Genomic DNA, 18,396 nt, shown 5'->3' with positions numbered 1-18,396 from the left:
AATCACTTGACAATGTAGCCCATATTTTTTTCTGAAAGATTGAGGCATGATGCAAGCGGTGGCTAAGGGCGCTTGACTATAGCAACCTATGGTCGAGTGTGTAAATGGCAAGAGGTTGGGGGGGGGAGCGGTTGGTTCCACCAGACTCATTGTCTGGTTAGGGCGGAGATTTTGCTATGAGAAAAAAAAGGCGTTGAAGCATTTTCTGTGGAAATAAGTAAAGGACTACTGCATCTCACCTCTCTTCGTAGCTGCCATTCATAAGGTAACCTGTTGGATTCACTCATCTCTCCAATTCCTATGCCGTCATATTCAGAGATTATACATCAATGTATTAATTGTTATTTGTGTCTGACACTTTCCCCTTTCTGTTGTTTGATCGATATAATAATATAACTTCATATAATTTAATGGATGAAATGGATCATCTAATGGATGAAATGTACACTGAAAATATTCTGTGAAACATTAGTCAGTCAGCTGTATTTCAACTTTGAATTTACAGGTTATTATGGTCATACTAAAGGTAATTATTGCCTGTTGGCTACTGAGAATGTTTTTAATGTTTTTGCTTTGTACAATCTCAATCGGCTACTCATTTGTTTGATTTGTTGACCTGCAACCGAGCGGTTTAACTATTGTTTATATATGCCTCTGTATCTCAATTAACTGACACCATTGCTGGATTTAGTCAAATGAGTTGAACATAGCTTAAAGAAAGTGATAGATGATTCGTAACATCTGTTTGGACTCTTATTTGAGTAGCCAGGACCTGTTGATCTCTCCCTCTTGTGCAATATCTGTTGTGAAATAATAAAGCTTACTCATTGCCATTCACACAGCCTGCAGACACTTTGGCGGGGGATTGCAGGCATTTCTGACAGTTACTGTCAGTGTGGTTAATCTTTCAGCACCACGGACAGCGATACAGCGGGGAGAACAAGTATTTGATACACTGCCGATTTTGCAGGTTTTCCTACAAAGCATTTAGAGGTCTGTCCTTTTTATCATAGGTACACTTCAACTATGAGAGACGGAATCTAAAAATCAAATCCAGAAAATCACATTGTATGATTTTCTTATAATTAATTTGCATTTTATTGCATGACATAAGTATTTGATCACCTACCAACCAGTAAGAATTCCGTCTCTCACAGACCTGTTAGTTTTTCTTTAAGAAGCCCTCCTGTTCTCCACTCATTACCTGTACTAACTGCACCTGTTTGAACTCGTTACCTGTATAAAAGACACCTGTCCACACACTCAATCAAACAGACTCTCCACAATGGCCAAGACTAGAGAGCTGTGTATGGGCTACAGGACAATAAGCAAGCAGCTTGATGAGAAGGCAACAACTGTTTTGGCGCAATTATTAGAAAATGGAAGAAGTTCAAGATGACGGTCAATCTCCCTTGGTCTGGGGCTCCATGTAAGATCTCACCTCGTGGGGTATCAATGATCATGAGGAAGGTGAGGGATCAGCCCAGAACTACACGGCAGGACCTGGTAATGACCTGAAGAGAGCTGGGACCACAGTCTCAAAGAATACCATTTCTAACACACTACGCGTTCATGGATTAAAATCCTGCAACGCACACAAGGTCCCCCTGCTCAAGCCAGCACATGTCCAGGCCCTTCTGAAGTTTGCCAATGACCATCTGGATGATCCAGAGGATGAATGGGAGAAGGTCATGTGGTCTGATGAGACAAAAATGTAGCTTTTTGGTCTAAACTCCACTCGCCTAGTTTGGAGGAAGAAGAAGGATGAGTGCAACCCCAAGAACACCATCCCAACCGTGAAGTATGGAGGTGGAAACATCATTCGATGGGGATGCTTTTCAGCAAAGGGGGCAAGACAACTGCACCGTATTGAGGGGAGGATTGATGGGGCCATGTATCGCGAGATCTTGGCAAACAACCTCCTTCCCTCAGTAAGAGCATTGAAGACGGGTCGTGGCTGGATCTTCCCATATTGACCACGACCCAAAACACACAGCCAGGGCAACTAAGGAGTGGCTTCGTAAGAAGCATCTCAAGGTCCTGGAGTGGCCTAGCCAGTCTCCAGACCTGAACCCAATAGAAAATCTTTGGAGGGAGCTGAAAGTCTGTATTGCCCAGCGACAGCCCCGAAACCTGAGGGATCTGCAGAAGGTCTGTATGGAGGAGTGGGCCAAAATCCCTGCTGCAGTGTGTGCAAACCTGGTCAAGAACTACAGGAAATTTTTGATCTCTGTAATTGCAAACAAAGGTTTCTGTACCAAATATTAAGTTCTGCTTTTCTGATGTCTTAAATACTTATGTCATGTAATAAAATTCCAATTCATTATTTAAAAATCATACAATGTGATTTTATGGATTTTTGTTTTAGATTCCGTCACTCACAGTTGAAGAGTACATATGATACAAATTACAGACTTCTACATGCTTTGTAAGTGGGAAACACTGCCGATTTTGCAGGTTATCAAATACTTGTTCTCCCTACTGTAAATGCGTGAAAAGTAGGAATGCCGCTTGAATCCGTAAAACCACAGAGTCTAGTGAATTGCTCTTTTGACAGATTTCTATGTTTTTTTTAAATCCTTTTTAGCTTAGCAACACTAAACTTTTAGTATGGTTTGTGGATACAATTTGTTACAGACTGCATTGTGCAGAGAGCATAAATCTCAAAGGCAAAGGGCGATTCCATGCCAGTGTACCCCAAAGTAAATTCCCGTTATGTTTGTTAAGGTCATCTGATGGTCACAAGTGAACACTCCCTGAGGGAACTTGTGTAGTTCCATGTAACTTCACAGGATATTACTGAGGATTTTGTCACAACTAATCAATTGAATGACACCTTAATCCTGGGTGTCTGAGTCAATTACCAGAACCATCTGAGATACACCCTAAAATCCAAGCAATGCTGGCTTGGAAATTGGAATCACCCTAATCTTTACCTTAATATATCAAAAGGTCTAGGCCTACTAAAACGACTGATGGATAGCAAAGATATATTCAACTTGCTAGCCATGCTACATTGCAAAAAAAGACCTAGGCAAAAGACCTACATTGCATCAAAAGACCACTTCTTCCTAAATTGTCATTGTGTTTGAGGTCATAATGAATTTTTCAGATGAGAAGGCAACAATTGTCAGATGAGAAGGCATTATTACAATCTATTATCTTCCTTCCTATTAACTTACTAAAACATACTGACAGTCAGGTTAAAAAAGTACATTGAGACACATTCCCATTTGAGGGGAGTGGCTTACCATGGGCTTCCTGTCAGCTCAGTGTGGGAGAGGAGAGTCTGTTTGAAGTAAATTAACATGGAGTCTGTGAGTGTAGACACTGAGGTCAAGGCCTATCATCATTTTTAGTTAATGAACAGGACAAGGTTTTTATGCATGGTGAAAGATTAAGGATAAACACATCCAGTGTAATTTAAGTTCAAGGAATGATATAGGAGACAGATTAGTAGGCATTTCTTTGATACAATAGATCTACAGTATATGAAATTATGTTTGTCTTTATTTAGAGGCTAGACATTTCACATGTATTTTGGCATACAGTACATACCTACCCTTATAAGTCATTTTAAAACAATAGCGAGTCAGGAGTTGCCTCAAAACATAGCCTACTCAACAGATACAAAGTCTCCATGTTTTCACTAGACACATCTTGTGCACACATCTATGGCTAGATCTCATTGTCAAGACTGATCACTATCCAATCCATTCTTCAGAATCATAAATAATACTTTACAAACATAATACTTCCTTTTAGATTTGCCTAACATTGTCTGATATTATTTTAATAACATGTTCAAATGTTATATGATTAATACTCTTATATTTATATTATTAATGTTGTATTTGCTGTAATGACTTGCTATGATGAGTTGTAAAGAGCTACGATACAGTATAATATGATGCCAGTGGGTTTTGTCTTGCAGCTGGATTGTTGATCTACATGTACCTGGTGTGGTGCTCATCATTTAGCCTTACTCTAGTCACACTTTGAGATAGGGTTCAGGTCAGGCAGGCATTTGGCTTTTAGCCTCACTCTAGCCTCAATTTGAGCTAGGGTTCAGGTCAGGCAGTTGGCTTTTAGCCTCACTTTGAGATAGGGTTCAGGTCAGGTAGTTGGCTTTTAGCTTCACTCTAGCCTCACTTTGAGATAGGGTTCAGGTCAGGCAGGTTCAGGTCTAGCCTCTCAAAGTCATCATATTATACTGTATCGTGGCTATAATGAGGTCTGTTAGCATAGCGGAGTCTGTCAGTATAGAGTTAGTATAGTTTCTACATTGATTCTGTGAATCGACCTTGGTTAAGCAAATTAAAACAAGGCGGTGTTCACCAGCGCAATCTTACTAGAAAAGTGCCTTCCTCCATTTCGGTCATGAATAAAAAATACTTAAATAACACCCCAAGATAAACAGGACCACTTAATGTCAGTGCCCTTGCATGACTGGATATAATTGGTCTATTTGCATCCCTTACTGTCATTAAACCTGTTGTGATTTCACATAGTTGAAAGATAGAATGACTAGTACAAACATTTGCCTTCCCCATTGTGTCTATCTTTGTGATATTCCTTTTAGGGAAAGGTAGCCACAGGGCACACATTGGTTAACGCGCTGACGTTTCTTTGTGATTGCAACATAGCTGCTGTCTGGACAGTCAGTATTCCAAAACAGATTAGAAGAACAACATTGATTTGAGCAATAAGGCCTGCAGAGTGAACCAAGCATCTGTAATAGTAGGTTTTACTCTAGCTTTGTGTCTTTAGCAGGCACATGCAGGATTAGGTCTTGTGTCATATTTGTAGAAAGACATTGATATTCATAATCTGCATTAGCACAGAAACATGAATACTACGGGAATATAGACATGGAGGAGCATCCAGACACATCCAACAGAGGATTCCGCTGTTGTTTCATACCAGTCTATAGTGGGCTTTTACTGTGTTGAAATAATGCAGTTTTTTTTTATTAATTCAGCGCAGCATTGACCAATGTGTTTGTGATTGATTTCTTGTCAAGTGTGGCGTTAGTGATTGCTTGGACATACTTTATCACACTGTAGCACTGTAAAACCGATGACACTGAGTTAAAGCTCCGGAAGCAGCTGTAGTAGCAAAGCGATGCACGATAGTGCCATTGCAGTGTCCCACGTGTATCATATTGCTACTCTTTGAACCTTTTTCCTAGACCGGCCTCTCCCTCTGTCCGGCTTCTAGTCCTGACTCTGAGCCATTTCCAAGTGGAAACTCTGAACCAGATATTGCCTTGTGATGAAGGTAAGCTGGGTTTGACCCACTGGCGTTACTATCGGGATTGCAGGGGCTGCGGCTGCACCAGGGGCTGCGGCTGCACCAGGGCCCGTGTTGGGTAGTGGCCATGCTTTTTATTTTATGCGGTGTTGTTCTATGTGGTTATCACAGTCAGGCGTTGGCTGTGAGGTTAATCTACGCCAGGATCGGCTTTAAATGCGTATATACCACATCATCATTTTTCCTGTTCCTGTAAGGACAGCTTGCACCCCGGCACCGCCCCCCCCGCCCCCCGCCCCACGCCAGTGGTTTGGCCGCTGGAAGTAATGGGTTTAACCTGAAATCTTGTCTAACATGAAACCCCTATATCATATGGTAAATCTGATTGAATTATTCCCAGGTTGTTGCTGTAGATTTCAGACCAAGCCATGTCTCTCTTTTCTCTTACCTCATTGTGGCGGCAAATTGTTTAGCGTTCAGAGCATCTAACCAGCAACTATTTCGTTACTTGTAACATGGTGAAAAAATGTGTTGTTCAGTAAGAAGCAAGACAGTTAACCCTTATTGTTCCTATAAATGACTCTAGAGACATGCATATGCTAAACAACTCAAATGGTCATCGTCTACTGGACCTCTGTGGTATCTGTGCCTTGCCTCTCTCCCCTGCTGCAATTTTTGTTTTAAGTTACATAATTGGTGTGAAGACTGTGTGAAATACTTTTTATTTCCCTTCTTACTGGTACCTCATGATGGGATGATTGTAATTACTATAAGGGCAAAATCAGTCTGTTTAGCGCTCATACAGGTAGTATGGTGCATTCAACACGCTTCTCAGATGACCACACAGTGTTTTTGTCCCTCTGGTTCCTCCAGCCCTTTCTCATCCAGGAGGCCTAGCTGTTCACTCTGAAGGTGCAGGATGAAAAGATGGCACAGCTGCTTGTACCGCCAGGACCAGACAGCTTCCGGCCGTTTTGTCGCGAGTCCCTCAAAGCCATCGAGAAGCGGATTGCCGAAGAGAGAGCCAAAAAGTCCAAGACCAAGCCCAGCGACGATGAGGACAACAGGCGCAAACCCAGCAGTGACCTGGAAGCGGGCAAATCACTGCCCCTCATATACGGGGACATTCCAAAGGGCTTGGTGTCCACTCCGCTGGAGGACCTGGACGCCTTCTACAGCAACCAAAGAGTGAGTCTGAAAGCATCTAACGTGAGGCCAAGCAGAGCTGTTTAGTTGAGTTTAAAGGGCTTGGAAATCATAAACATGCATTGATGTATGGCAGTTTGTCTGGATTGTTGCAGAATAGATACAGTAGCTCATAGTTGGGGACTCATTGGCCCTTTTCTTTGGATCTGCATGATATTATAAGAGAAGGGTTCATTTTTATACTGTGTATCCAGCCATGTGCCCCGGGCTGTGCTGTGAGAGATCTCTTTGATTCAGGAGGTGTGAATACTCCGTTGTAGTAGTACAGACTGGCTTGTTATTGTGTTGAAGAAAGGTGATGAAGCACCCTGCCATCCATCCAGTGCTTTAGTATCTGAAGTGACACAAATGAAGGATTGAAACGGCTCCTTTCTGGGAGTTTCGGAGGAAGCCTATCACGTCTTTCAAAGCATCACTTTGCTCTAGAAAGTGTGCCACAGCCACTGAAGAGGCTGCCAATGTTTCCTGTTTCAAAGGGATAAATATAATTAAAATCCTTTTGTTTCCTTTAGCGAATAATCTCCGTTCCTCTTAAGTGATAAGAAAAAATGAGTTGTCTCTCTTTGTTTGCCTGTATATTTCTCACTCTTTCTTTCTCTCTCTCAGACCTTTATAGTATTGAACCGACGGAAGACCACCTTCCGCTTCAACGCTAGTCCTGCTTTGTATGTTTTAAGCCCTTTCAACCCTATTAGAAGAATATCAATTAAGATTTTGGTACACTCATATCCTTTAAAAAAAATGTTTTGGATCAAATTAAATCTGTCTCCTATTTCCTGTGTTCATCCTCTTTAGAGATCATTAGTGTCCTAATGAGTGAGATGTGTACTGATCATACATTATGCGCTCACCTGACACTGCCTGAGTATTGTATGTGTAAACAGTATTGAATCAACCAATCTGGACAGTTCAGTTTCCTTGACAACTGCCTCCACATTGTTCAGCATGGTAATCATGTTCACCATACTTACCAACTGTGCGTTTATGACCATGAATCGTCCTCCGGAATGGGCAAAGAATGTAGAGTAAGTTGTCAACTTATCCCAAAGCCTGCACCAAACAATAAACACACATTCATGTATATGTAGAGTAACCAGTACCCTTTGTTTGCAACAGGTACACATTCACTGGAATTTACACATTTGAATCACTCGTAAAAATTTTGGCAAGGGGCTTCTGTATAGGGAAGTTCACCTTTTTACGAGACCCATGGAACTGGTTGGATTTCTGTGTTATTGTAATGGCGTAAGTATTCTCTGGCCTTCCTTTTTTAAATTCTGAAACAGGATACTGTATCTTTGTCAACTACAATATGTTGAGCTGATATTACGTTCCTATGTACCTGTACATCGGCAATCGTTCACTCTGTAATGTTTCTACGACAAACCCATTATGATGAACTAGTCATCTTTTTCCACAAACACCTTCACTACCATTTGTTTATGCATGTTACACTTAAGACACTGGTTTGGTATTTGTCTATTTTTAAATTGATTTTGTTCAGGGCCAACAAGTCTTCTGGAACAGTAGCCATATTGTTTTTACAATACAAATGCAGCCATGATGAAAATTGTGTCCTCAGTATAATCTGAAATTTGAGATAATGTTTATTGTTCTCAGAATGCAGTACATTCTGCATTCTGTATACCCCATGAATAGTTTAGTCTTTAATTGACATATTTGTACATTTTTGATCTTAATTTCAACAGTATTGATAGATAAAAGTAACAATATTTAACAAATAACTTTTATTTATGAAATTATAGTATGCAATGGTATTAAACACAACTGCAATTTCCTTGTGCTGAAAAATAAGTACATCTCTTGCTTCAATAGCTTGTGTTGCCCCAATAGGCAGAAAAAAACATATTGTAACTATCTATAAGTGTCGTACATCGATTTTTGACCATCTACAGGTCCTCTTCAGCATTTAGATAGGATTGCAATCTCGGCTTTTGTAATTTAACCATTTCTTTGTTGTGAATTTGCTCTAGTGTTTTTGATCATTGTCCTGTTGCATTTTAATTTTAGCTTCAGGTTTTTGACATATAGATTCATATTCTCCTCAAGTAGTCTGTGGTAAAATTTTAAATTCACTCTCTTGCCTCCAAGATTGCAAGCTGGCCCTGATTAAGCAAGGCAGCCCAAAAGCACAATGGCCGAAAACGTTATCCTTGTCAGCCAAATCACTCCTCCTATGACCATTGTCCAGAGCACATTGTTCCAAGAGTAATTTCTTCTTCTTTCCTGACCTCACGTGTGGGACATATTCGTGTAGTCTCCTATGCACTGCAGAATGTTTAGTTGAGTTGACCTATGCACTGTAGAATGATCAATGTTACCCTGGGATTATTTTAACATCCTTCGGTCTGCTCATTGGCTGAATGTCATGGTTTGGTCTATCATAGACTGATTTTCAATCTATAGATTATCTGTTAGACAGTGGAAGGATTGACTTCAATCTGCTTTTAAATGGCTATGTAAACCCACCCAGACTAATGGGTGTGAACAAGCTGTCTTCCGAGAGCCGTTGAGAGCTCTTTTGGTCTAAGGATAACATTCTGCCACACACCTGTATGATTCAGACAAGAGCAGACCAACCTTGTGATCTACAGCTGTAAAGCTGGATCCTCCAAATCACTCTGTAATGATTTTCTAATAATATGCCTGTTTTAGTGCCCCTGATTTTAGTTTTAAAGAGGATCTATCAGTTTGATGATAATGGTAGGCGTGTGCTAACTTCCCACATGAGGAAATTGTATTTATGTTTATTTTATTGAAAAATGGGAAAGCGTACTCACTATTAATTGTTTAATAAGGTTACCTTCATATGTCAATAGAGTTAATCGAGTGTAACTATTTTCTTGCACTAATGTATTTTCTACTGAACTACATTTGTAATCGTAAATTTTCCTGCAGGTATGTAACAGAGTTTAGAAACCTAGGCAATGTTTCAGCTCTTCGCACTTTCAGAGTACTGAGAGCTTTGAAAACTATTTCAGTTATCCCAGGTAAGGAGTGCCTGGAGCTGACAGCCAGCCCCGACCCTGTGTCCTGTCCCCCGACTGCTCTTTGTTGTCCTGTCTCTGCATCTGTATGTGACTTCCCCACTTAATTACAGATATGCCACAGAGGTTGTCGAACTGGGCAATGTCTCAGCACTGAGAACGTTCAGGGTTCTCCGAGCTCTGAAAACTATATCGGTCATCCCAGGTGAGAACCAGGTTAACGGTTAAGATGTACTGCTGACTACATCATGGCGTTAAGGGTCAGTTCACCTTTGTGCTTTTCGTTCAGTGAGATCAAACCAGTCTGGTGGTCTGCCTCTCATTCTGCAACTGACCAGTAAAAGCAAGAATCTGAAGCAGTTTACAGAAATTGAAAGGATTCCTTGCTTTTAGACATACTATTTTATTTATGAATGTCTTCATTTCTCCAGAACAGCCTCGGGGGGCCTAGTCCATTTTGCTTGCAATTACACTTGGTCTACTGTACAGCCGGCATGTGTAATTGAGCTTGTGTTGTTGTGCAGGTCTCCTTCCCTGTCCGTGACCTCCCTGTCTGTTGGGGGGGGGGGGGTGGTTGTTTGTCTGTCCTCCCTGTCTGTTTGTCTGTCCTCCCTGTCTGTTTGGGGGGTGTGGTTGTTTGTCTGTCCTCCCTGTCTGTTTGGGGGTGGTTGTTTGTCTGTGTCCTCCCTGTCTGTTTGTCTGTAATCCCTGTCTGTTTGGGGGGTGTGGTTGTTTGTCTGTCCTCCCTGTCTGTTTGGGGGGTGGTTGTTTGTCTGTCCTCCCTGTCTGTTTGGGGGGTGGTTGTTTGTCTGTCCTCCCTGTCTGTTTGGGGGGTGGTTGTTTGTCTGTCCTCCCTGTCTGTTTGCGGGGTGGTTGTTTGTCTGTCCTCCCTGTCTGTTTGGGGGGTGGTTGTTTGTCTGTCCTCCCTGTCTGTTTGGGGGTGATAGTTATTTGTCTGTGTCCTCCCTGTCTGTTTGGGGGTGATAGTTATTTGTCCGTGTCCTCCCTGTCTGTTTGGGGGTGATAGTTATTTGTCCGTGTCCTCCCTGTCTGTTTGGGGGGTGGTTGTTTGTCCGTGTCCCCCCTGTCTGTTTGGGGGGTGGTTGTTTGTCCGTGTCCTCCCTGTCTGTTTGGGGGGTGGTTGTTTGTCCGTGTCCTCCCTGTCTGTTTGCGGGGTGGTTGTTTGTCCGTGTCCTCCCTGTCTGTTTGGGGGGTGGTTGTTTGTCCGTGTCCTCCCTGTCTGTTTGGGGGGTGGTTGTTTGTCCGTGTCCTCCCTGTCTGTTTGCGGGGTGGTTGTTTGTCCGTGTCCTCCCTGTCTGTTTGGGGGGTGGTTGTTTGTCTGTCCTCCCTGTCTGTTTGGGGGTGGTTGTTTGTCTGTGTCCTCCCTGTCTGTTTGTCTGTCCTCCCTGTCTGTTTGGGGGGTGGTTGTTTGTCTGTCCCCCCTGTCTGTTTGCGGGGTGGTTGTTTGTCCGTGTCCACCCTGTCTGTTTGGGGGGTGGTTGTTTGTCCGTGTCCTCCCTGTCTGTTTGCGGGGTGGTTGTTTGTCTGTCCTCCCTGTCTGTTTGGGGGGTGGTTGTTTGTCTGTCCTCCCTGTCTGTTTGGGGGGTGGTTGTTTGTCTGTCCTCCCTGTCTGTTTGGGGGTGGTTGTTTGTCTGTGTCCTCCCTGTCTGTTTGTCTGTCCTCCCTGTCTGTTTGGGGGGTGGTTGTTTGTCTGTCCCCCCTGTCTGTTTGCGGGGTGGTTGTTTGTCCGTGTCCACCCTGTCTGTTTGGGGGGTGGTTGTTTGTCCGTGTCCTCCCTGTCTGTTTGCGGGGTGGTTGTTTGTCTGTCCTCCCTGTCTGTTTGGGGGGTGGTTGTTTGTCTGTCCTCCCTGTCTGTTTGGGGGGTGGTTGTTTGTCTGTCCTCCCTGTCTGTTTGGGGGTGATAGTTATTTGTCCGTGTCCTCCCTGTCTGTTTGCGGGGTGGTTGTTTGTCCGTGTCCCTCCTGACTGGTGTGTGTCTGGTTGTCTAGTTAGGGGTGTGTCATATATCAGATGCATGTCCACCCTGACAGACACGCATGCTTTTATTTTTCTTCTGTACAGACATTTTCTTCTTTTATCCAAGCTCTTAGAAGTGTTTATTACACACAAATTAATATTTACTGCAAAACATATGCCCTGAACTGCCTGGCCATTATAACAACTATTAGTAGAACTACCTTGGCTCATTTCTTTATTTACATGCATGCTGTAAAGAAGTAACTTAGCTACAGTGTCGTCAATCGGTGTGTGTTATAAACATATTCTTGGGATTTGGATTGTAGAAAAGATGATGTGCTTATCATGGCTCATATAATTCTAATGGAAAAAAAAATAAAACATGGGATAACAAATGATAAATCGTGTGGTGTAAGACCACTAATTGAGACGGTAGTATATTTCAATGCAAGGCCGGCATAACATTCTATGACAATTATATGAGCAGCTTGTTTTGGACACATTTTCCCACATTTTCATGCTGTGATGTTTACATTGTATGCAAATGATGGCTTCTTCTTTGAATACACTGTATTAAAGACTCCTATGCAAATAACAGTAAGGTTCTGTGGTGTCTTGCAGGCCTGAAGACCATTGTAGGAGCTCTGATCCAGTCAGTGAAAAAACTGTCAGACGTGATGATCCTCACTGTATTCTGCCTAAGTGTCTTTGCCCTGATAGGGCTGCAGCTGTTTATGGGCAATCTACGAAACAAATGTTTAAAGACACTTGATAACTCAACCAAACCCATGAATGATACATGGGAGAGAAACAATTCCAACTCAGATGAAACTAGCCTAATCAACTGGACCAATTACATTAATGATATCAGTAAGCATGCTTCTTGGGTTTTAGTCATTGGGGGGTTAATAAAGCCCATGCTAGTCTCATGCTACAGTGAATGAGTCCCAGCTTATTGCAAATATCCAAACCAGCTGGTTGAAGAGTGTAATGTAAAACAGCAGGAAAGGCTGAAGGGATTTAGGAAGAGCTTTCCTGGTGAGAGGAAAGTTGTAGTGCAGCAGTTAACCATTACAATGCCTGTTGGCATACAATAGTTTTGTTGTGTTTAGCTGGGTTACACAGAGGGTACCACTCAAGCGGGGAGAATTATGCCAAGAAGGCCATGCCACTGAGACCTGAGCAACCAGGGGTAGAAAGGGAAGATAATATAGCCCAGGAAAAAAGAATATTGTGATTAAAGCTTTCAACAGTTCTCTGGTTACAATACTTTTACAAAATAATGTATTTACTTTTCTGCAGTTGGCAAAAGATTGACTTTGTCTCTTTTTCCTGTAGAGAATTATTACTTCCTCCCAGGTAAAAAGGATGCTTTGCTTTGCGGAAATGGGAGTGGTGCTGGGTAAGCTCTAGCCAAATTATTATGTTTGTGTCTGATTGTCAGGGAACAATATGGCCTTGTGCTTGTTTGTGTTTGTTTTTGTGTGGGGCGGTGCATGTCTGTGTGGGTTATACTCAAACATAGACTTTACAGGATAGTGTGGGTTTTGAGGTATTTTGAGGTTCTCAGGCTTGTTGTGTGTTGTAGGCAGTGCCCAGAGGGATTCATTTGCTTCAAAGCGGGCCGGAACCCAGACTACGGCTACACCAGCTTTGACACATTCGGCTGGGCCTTTCTGTCTCTGTTCAGACTGATGACTCAGGACTACTGGGAGAACCTCTACCAGCAGGTCTGTCTCATGGAGGTGTTCTAGAGAGCTTATCTCCCGTCTTTGGAATGGCTGCTTTTGTGACAGCAATGGGCAGCTCCATCGAGGGCTACAGTATCTCCATTTTGAAGTAGTCAATTTTGTTTTCTTATACTACCTGTCTATGAGCATATTGGCTGTTTTTGAATAGACTGACAGGTTTCGAAAAGCCAACTTCTGTGTTGGAAAAGTCTTACACCAAGGTTGGGTATTTGAGGCCACCTGCCGTTATGGAAAGTGTGCTCAGGAGCACAGGTCATTGTCTGAGCCCTTCTCTTGACCGGAATGGAAATATGTTCCACCAAGTTGACCACTTCAAAATAGTTAAAGCTCTCAACTGTAACCTAGTGGAATTAGCCCGATTCTTTTTGCTGGATTTTATACTCAATCATCAGGTTTCTTCTGCAAGGCTACCTCAGTGGAGCTGCCCTTATCCAACTACATTCTGTCTGCATCATGACATGTAATGCTGGTGACATTTTCTATTTTTTACATGCGGACGGAAGTCGTCTTATCATTGAATGGACCCATGTGTACCTGCTTCTGCACTCTGAGAGTGTACAGTATTATGCAGGGAGGCTCATGGGTACCTGCTTCTGCGCTCTGAGAGTGTACAGTATTATGCAGGGAGGCTCATGGGTACCTGCTTCTGCGCTCTGAGAGTGTACAGTATTATGCAGGGAGGCTCATGGGTACCGCTGACTGACTTGTGTTTGCTCAATGGAGTTCTGTGTTTATCGGTGATGCTGTGAGGATCACTGTGTTTACATCCTGGTCCTGCTAAACGTTTAACTTGGGCCTTCAACTGATTTTCTTCTCTACTTTCTTCGGTTGTCTTGAAAACACAAAGAGAGGCATTGCTTGGTGAGAAAAATGAAAAGATTCTCCAAAACCAAAATCAAAATGAAGAACGCTGTTTAAACAGACTTCCTAATGGAGGGCAAACATTGTCCCTTGAATAGAGAAATCAGAGTATTCTAGTCTGATCACATAATAATATATACATTTTAAGTTCACAGATTGCTATCCACTCATATCTTCTCACTAGGGATATGTAGGTATACACCGAGAGGAAAAGCCAAAGTTGGTGATTTACTTGGAAAACTGCTAGAATAGGTTATATTAGCGTTTGATATGGAGAAGGGTTATAAGAGTTGTTGTTGCACGCTGTCTCTCTCATCCAGACCCTGAGGGCTGCTGGAAAGCCATACATGATCTTCTTTGTGTTGGTCATTTTCCTGGGCTCCTTCTACCTGGTCAACCTGATCCTGGCTGTGGTGGCCATGGCCTATGATGAGCAGAACCAGGCCACCATTGAGGAGGCTCAGCGAAAGGAGGTGGAGTTCCAGGCCATGGTTGAGCAGCTTAAGAAACAGCAGGAAGAAGCGCAGGTACAATCCATGTCCACCCTATATCTTACTATTACACCGCAACCTGTTAGCCTTGAAATTTATTTTACAGCTCACTACAAAGTCAGTGATAATAATAAAGTAACAGCAATATGTTTTATAAGCATATAATAGGCACATACATTGTCCTCCAGAATTATTTTATCTAATTTAAAGGCTCAACTCTTCTGTCGGTCTGATTCAGCAGATTAACAGCAATGCCTATTTTGTACATCTTTACCAAGGGTGCCAACAATTCTGGAGGGCACTCTAGGTAATCAGATGAATGTCTTATTCTTGCTATGCATATGCTGTAAACATGAAATAGTTCTGAATGTGTCCACCACATTAGAGTGCTTTGGTCAATTCTGGACATTTGATCACTTCTGGAAAGGCTTTCCTTACATTGTTACCTATCCAGCATCAACTTATTTTTGTTCAAGTGGATATCCTCCATTGACTAAAGAGCACTGAATGGACAAACTTTAAAGCCAATACCCAATTGTGTCTATTAGCAATGGGCAGCTGGTGCTAAGTGTTACCCTGACAACTGTGGCTTCTGCATGTTGATTGGTTTACAGGCTGCAGCTGTTATAGCGGCTGAGAGTGGGGAATTCAGTGAGAGAGGGGGGCTTACTGAAACCTCCTCGGAAGCTTCGAAACTCAGCTCCAAGAGTGCCAAAGAGAGGCGGAACAGGCGAGAGCGAGAGGTAAATTATTTTCACAGGTCTGGGGGTAGTATGAAAAAGAGTTACTTCCGTTCTCCATGGATGCTTCCGTTCAACCTGCTCAATTACTGTACGACATGAGTTGTTCAATACCGAACGAGGTCAGGTCACTGAACCCGTTGAACTAGCTGATCTCTCCATTCTTTACCTATTTAACTGTGTGTTCAATATGTTGCTTAATTGTTACTGTTGTGGAGAAATTCTGCTGACTTTCCCAAAAAATGCCAAGTTTTTAAAATACAGTGTTTGGGATATTGGAGGAAATCATTCAGAAATCCGGGAATTCTCCAACTGGGATTTTTTTGGAAGACTGGAAATTTGGGAACGTTTCTGGAATTCTGCCACTTTACTGTTCTGCATGCTACACACATAGTAAATCTACCTGTTGTTGGTTACCGGTAGGATGACCTAAAATACCTTTAACTGCTGCATATTTGTTTTTGTTTGACTTCATTTTCATGATCAAACCTATAATCTGAAGTGTTTTCATTATCATCTATAACTTAATTATCCTCTATATCCTTGCTACGCAATCATCTTCATTTTCAGCAGCACAATCATCTGTCAGTTCATACTTTTCCTCATCATCGAAAGCAGAAGCAGTGGCTCTGTGCTGATTATGATCATCATCTGCAGCATAATCATCATCAACAGAAGCAGCAGCATTGTGCTTCTCATTTTTACCATCATTATCCTTCCTGTTCGTCATGCTCCTTTTGTATGATCAAGAGGTCATCCTCTAGATAATCTTCATCATTGCATCCTCATTATCTGCAGTGCACACTCTTTCATCTTCATTTCCTCCACTTCCTGTGATAACACCAGTGATAGGCAGCAAGAAATGTTTTCCTCTCCCAGTCTTTCCTGAGTACCCGCCGCCCCGTGTTCTCGTCCAGACGGATCAGCCGGGCTAGCCTCTTCAGCTTCCGGAGCCATGCGCGGGATTTGGGCTCTGAAAATGATTTTGCAGACGATGAGAACAGCACTTTTGAAGAAAACAACAGTCGCAGGGACTCCCTGTTTGTGCCGAGGCGGACTGACCGGCGCTCCAGCAATGTGAGCCAGAATAGCATAATATCGTCACACATCCTGCTGGCGGCCAATGGGAAAATGAACAGCTCTGTTGACTGCAATGGAGTGGTGTCCCTAGTGGGCGGGGCTTCACTCCCCACAGCACCCGAGGGACTCCTTCAACCAGAGGTGCTAGTAGAGAAAGCATCTGCTGATGACAATGTAAGGAAGTGTCATTTTGCCTGGCTGGCTTAAACCATTTTTTTCCTGCTGTGTTTAAACCAGCTCCATGCTGTCTCTAAACCAGCTTTATACTGCAGTATTCAAACCAACTCTATGTTGTCCCTAAACTTTGTATTGATTTTTTCAACCAGCTTTATACTGCTGTTTGTAAGCCAGCTTTGTACCGCAGTCTTTAAAGGGGAATTTCAGCATAGCTGATCTACTAATGTTAGAAATGATTTATTCGTATCATAAAAATACAACATTTTGCAGTCGACATGTTTTTAAGCTGTGATTGATGTAAATTGCCAAATATGCCCAACCATCAGCCACCATCTATGTTATCACATAACTTAATGTAAAAAAAAATAAACAAAATGTTTCATCATAATATATTGCTGAAAATTTTATCAGTATGAAGGATATTAGTGAAGAGAATCGGGTCCTTTTAATATAATGAAAGTGATCATCAGAGCTTCTTTGGCCATACCTCTGAATAAATGCTTACATTGGATAATCTGCATTCATTAACCACCCCCAAAAACATTAAAGTATCCATAGGCCAGGGATCAATTACATGACCCAGAATTTCACAGCTATAAAATATTTCCTGCACACAGCATATGAAGTAGTCAGCCAGGACTCAGCGATGCTAGCTAATTAACTAATCCTCCTTCCCCAGTGAAGTTAGTTAACCTGCTGCATGTCAAGTCAACTTTAGCTATCTCCATTAATGAACTCTGTCAATGTCTTAGCTGGAATTAATTAACAGTAGCATTTAAACATGACTAAATTATTCTGTGTTTTTAGTCGGCTGATCTGCACACAATGCACAACATTGTGTAAATTCACAGAGCCACTGTTTTAAAGCACAAATCAATAGTAAACTAGTGATTTGTGTAGTAATAGTTAACTTATTTATTTGCCATCTTGGTTCTGATAAAACTGTTGGGGTCCAAATGCTAAAGGTAAACTTATTCTTTAATAAATTCACCAGGATGTCGGCTGCAGAAAGGAGTAGATCGCGTTAGAATATCCCACTATTTACCTTCCACTGTCTTTCAAGTCTGAAGCAAAATAAAATAAAACATGACTTAATTCATTTTTTTTATCATACTAGTCCTTTCAATACACATTCTGGCATAATAGAATGTTTGGTTTAGTGAGTGAAGCCAATTCCCACGCACCCTGTAGACATTATGCATGAAACAAATCTCACTGACATTTTTCAAAACATGATAAAAACCACCTAAGGCTACTCAGGTTGAATAGCCCCTTTAAATCAGCTATGTACTGCTGCTTTTAAAACCGTGTTTGTACTGCTGTGTCTACACCCTAGCTCTGTGATGTCTCTTTTGGCTTTCCCTTCACTCTCTGTTTTCCTTGGTTTTACACTTAGTTTTCCATGTACACTAAATATAAAATTTGAGTCAGTTAATATAGATTTTAATATATTCCATATACATAGATTAGAATATTTTCAAATATTTATGTTGATATGATTCCAGTATGCTTTGGTTTAAATAATAACCATTCCTGGTTAAGTGAACATTAAGCCTCTTGAACGTTGGTCATCTTTCATGTTGTCCACATAACATACAAATGTCACCACTAAAAGCTTTCCACGTAACATACAAATGTATGACTGCAGGGCAGCACTACAGAACCAGAGTACAGGAAGGGCAGATGTGCATCATACCCGACCTCAATGGACTTCCTGGAGGACCCTTTGGCCCGGCAGAGGGCCTTCAGTGTAGCTAGTGTTATAACAAACACTATGGAAGGTGTGTACGACAATGCCATACCCCAGACACCTCCTAAACAAATAGCATGAATAGACAAAATGAGGACACCT

The 18,396-nt window shown here is 42.0% G+C and overlaps 1 protein-coding gene across 3 annotated transcripts in view; it reads left to right on the top strand.

The window, feature by feature from the left end:
• The window catches only part of scn1laa (sodium channel, voltage-gated, type I-like, alpha), a 34,820-nt gene that overhangs the window by 1,009 nt on the left and 15,415 nt on the right, over positions 1 to 18,396 (top strand). The window contains exons 2-13 of one of the 3 annotated variants that reach the window (XM_010890880.3): positions 6,127 to 6,441; positions 7,066 to 7,184; positions 7,395 to 7,484; positions 7,576 to 7,704; positions 9,581 to 9,672; positions 12,066 to 12,314; positions 12,783 to 12,846; positions 13,033 to 13,174; positions 14,377 to 14,583; positions 15,162 to 15,290; positions 16,167 to 16,541; positions 18,193 to 18,325. In XM_010890880.3, coding sequence (XP_010889182.2) covers positions 6,181 to 6,441; positions 7,066 to 7,184; positions 7,395 to 7,484; positions 7,576 to 7,704; positions 9,581 to 9,672; positions 12,066 to 12,314; positions 12,783 to 12,846; positions 13,033 to 13,174; positions 14,377 to 14,583; positions 15,162 to 15,290; positions 16,167 to 16,541; positions 18,193 to 18,325 — 1,990 coding nt within the window. In that variant the 5' untranslated portion in view covers positions 6,127 to 6,180. Of the gene's footprint in view, positions 1 to 6,126; positions 6,442 to 7,065; positions 7,185 to 7,394; positions 7,485 to 7,575; positions 7,705 to 9,378; positions 9,471 to 9,580; positions 9,673 to 12,065; positions 12,315 to 12,782; positions 12,847 to 13,032; positions 13,175 to 14,376; positions 14,584 to 15,161; positions 15,291 to 16,166; positions 16,542 to 18,192; positions 18,326 to 18,396 lie in introns of all 3 variants that reach the window. The other 2 variants (XM_020054822.3, XM_020054824.3) reach the window with 2 other exon arrangements.

The sequence above is a fragment of the Esox lucius genome, chromosome 16 (genome assembly GCF_011004845.1).
Source record: "Esox lucius isolate fEsoLuc1 chromosome 16, fEsoLuc1.pri, whole genome shotgun sequence".
NCBI lineage: Eukaryota > Metazoa > Chordata > Actinopteri > Esociformes > Esocidae > Esox > Esox lucius.
The sequence above is the reverse complement of the archived record's forward strand: the minus strand, read 5'-3'. Positions and strand labels throughout refer to the sequence as shown.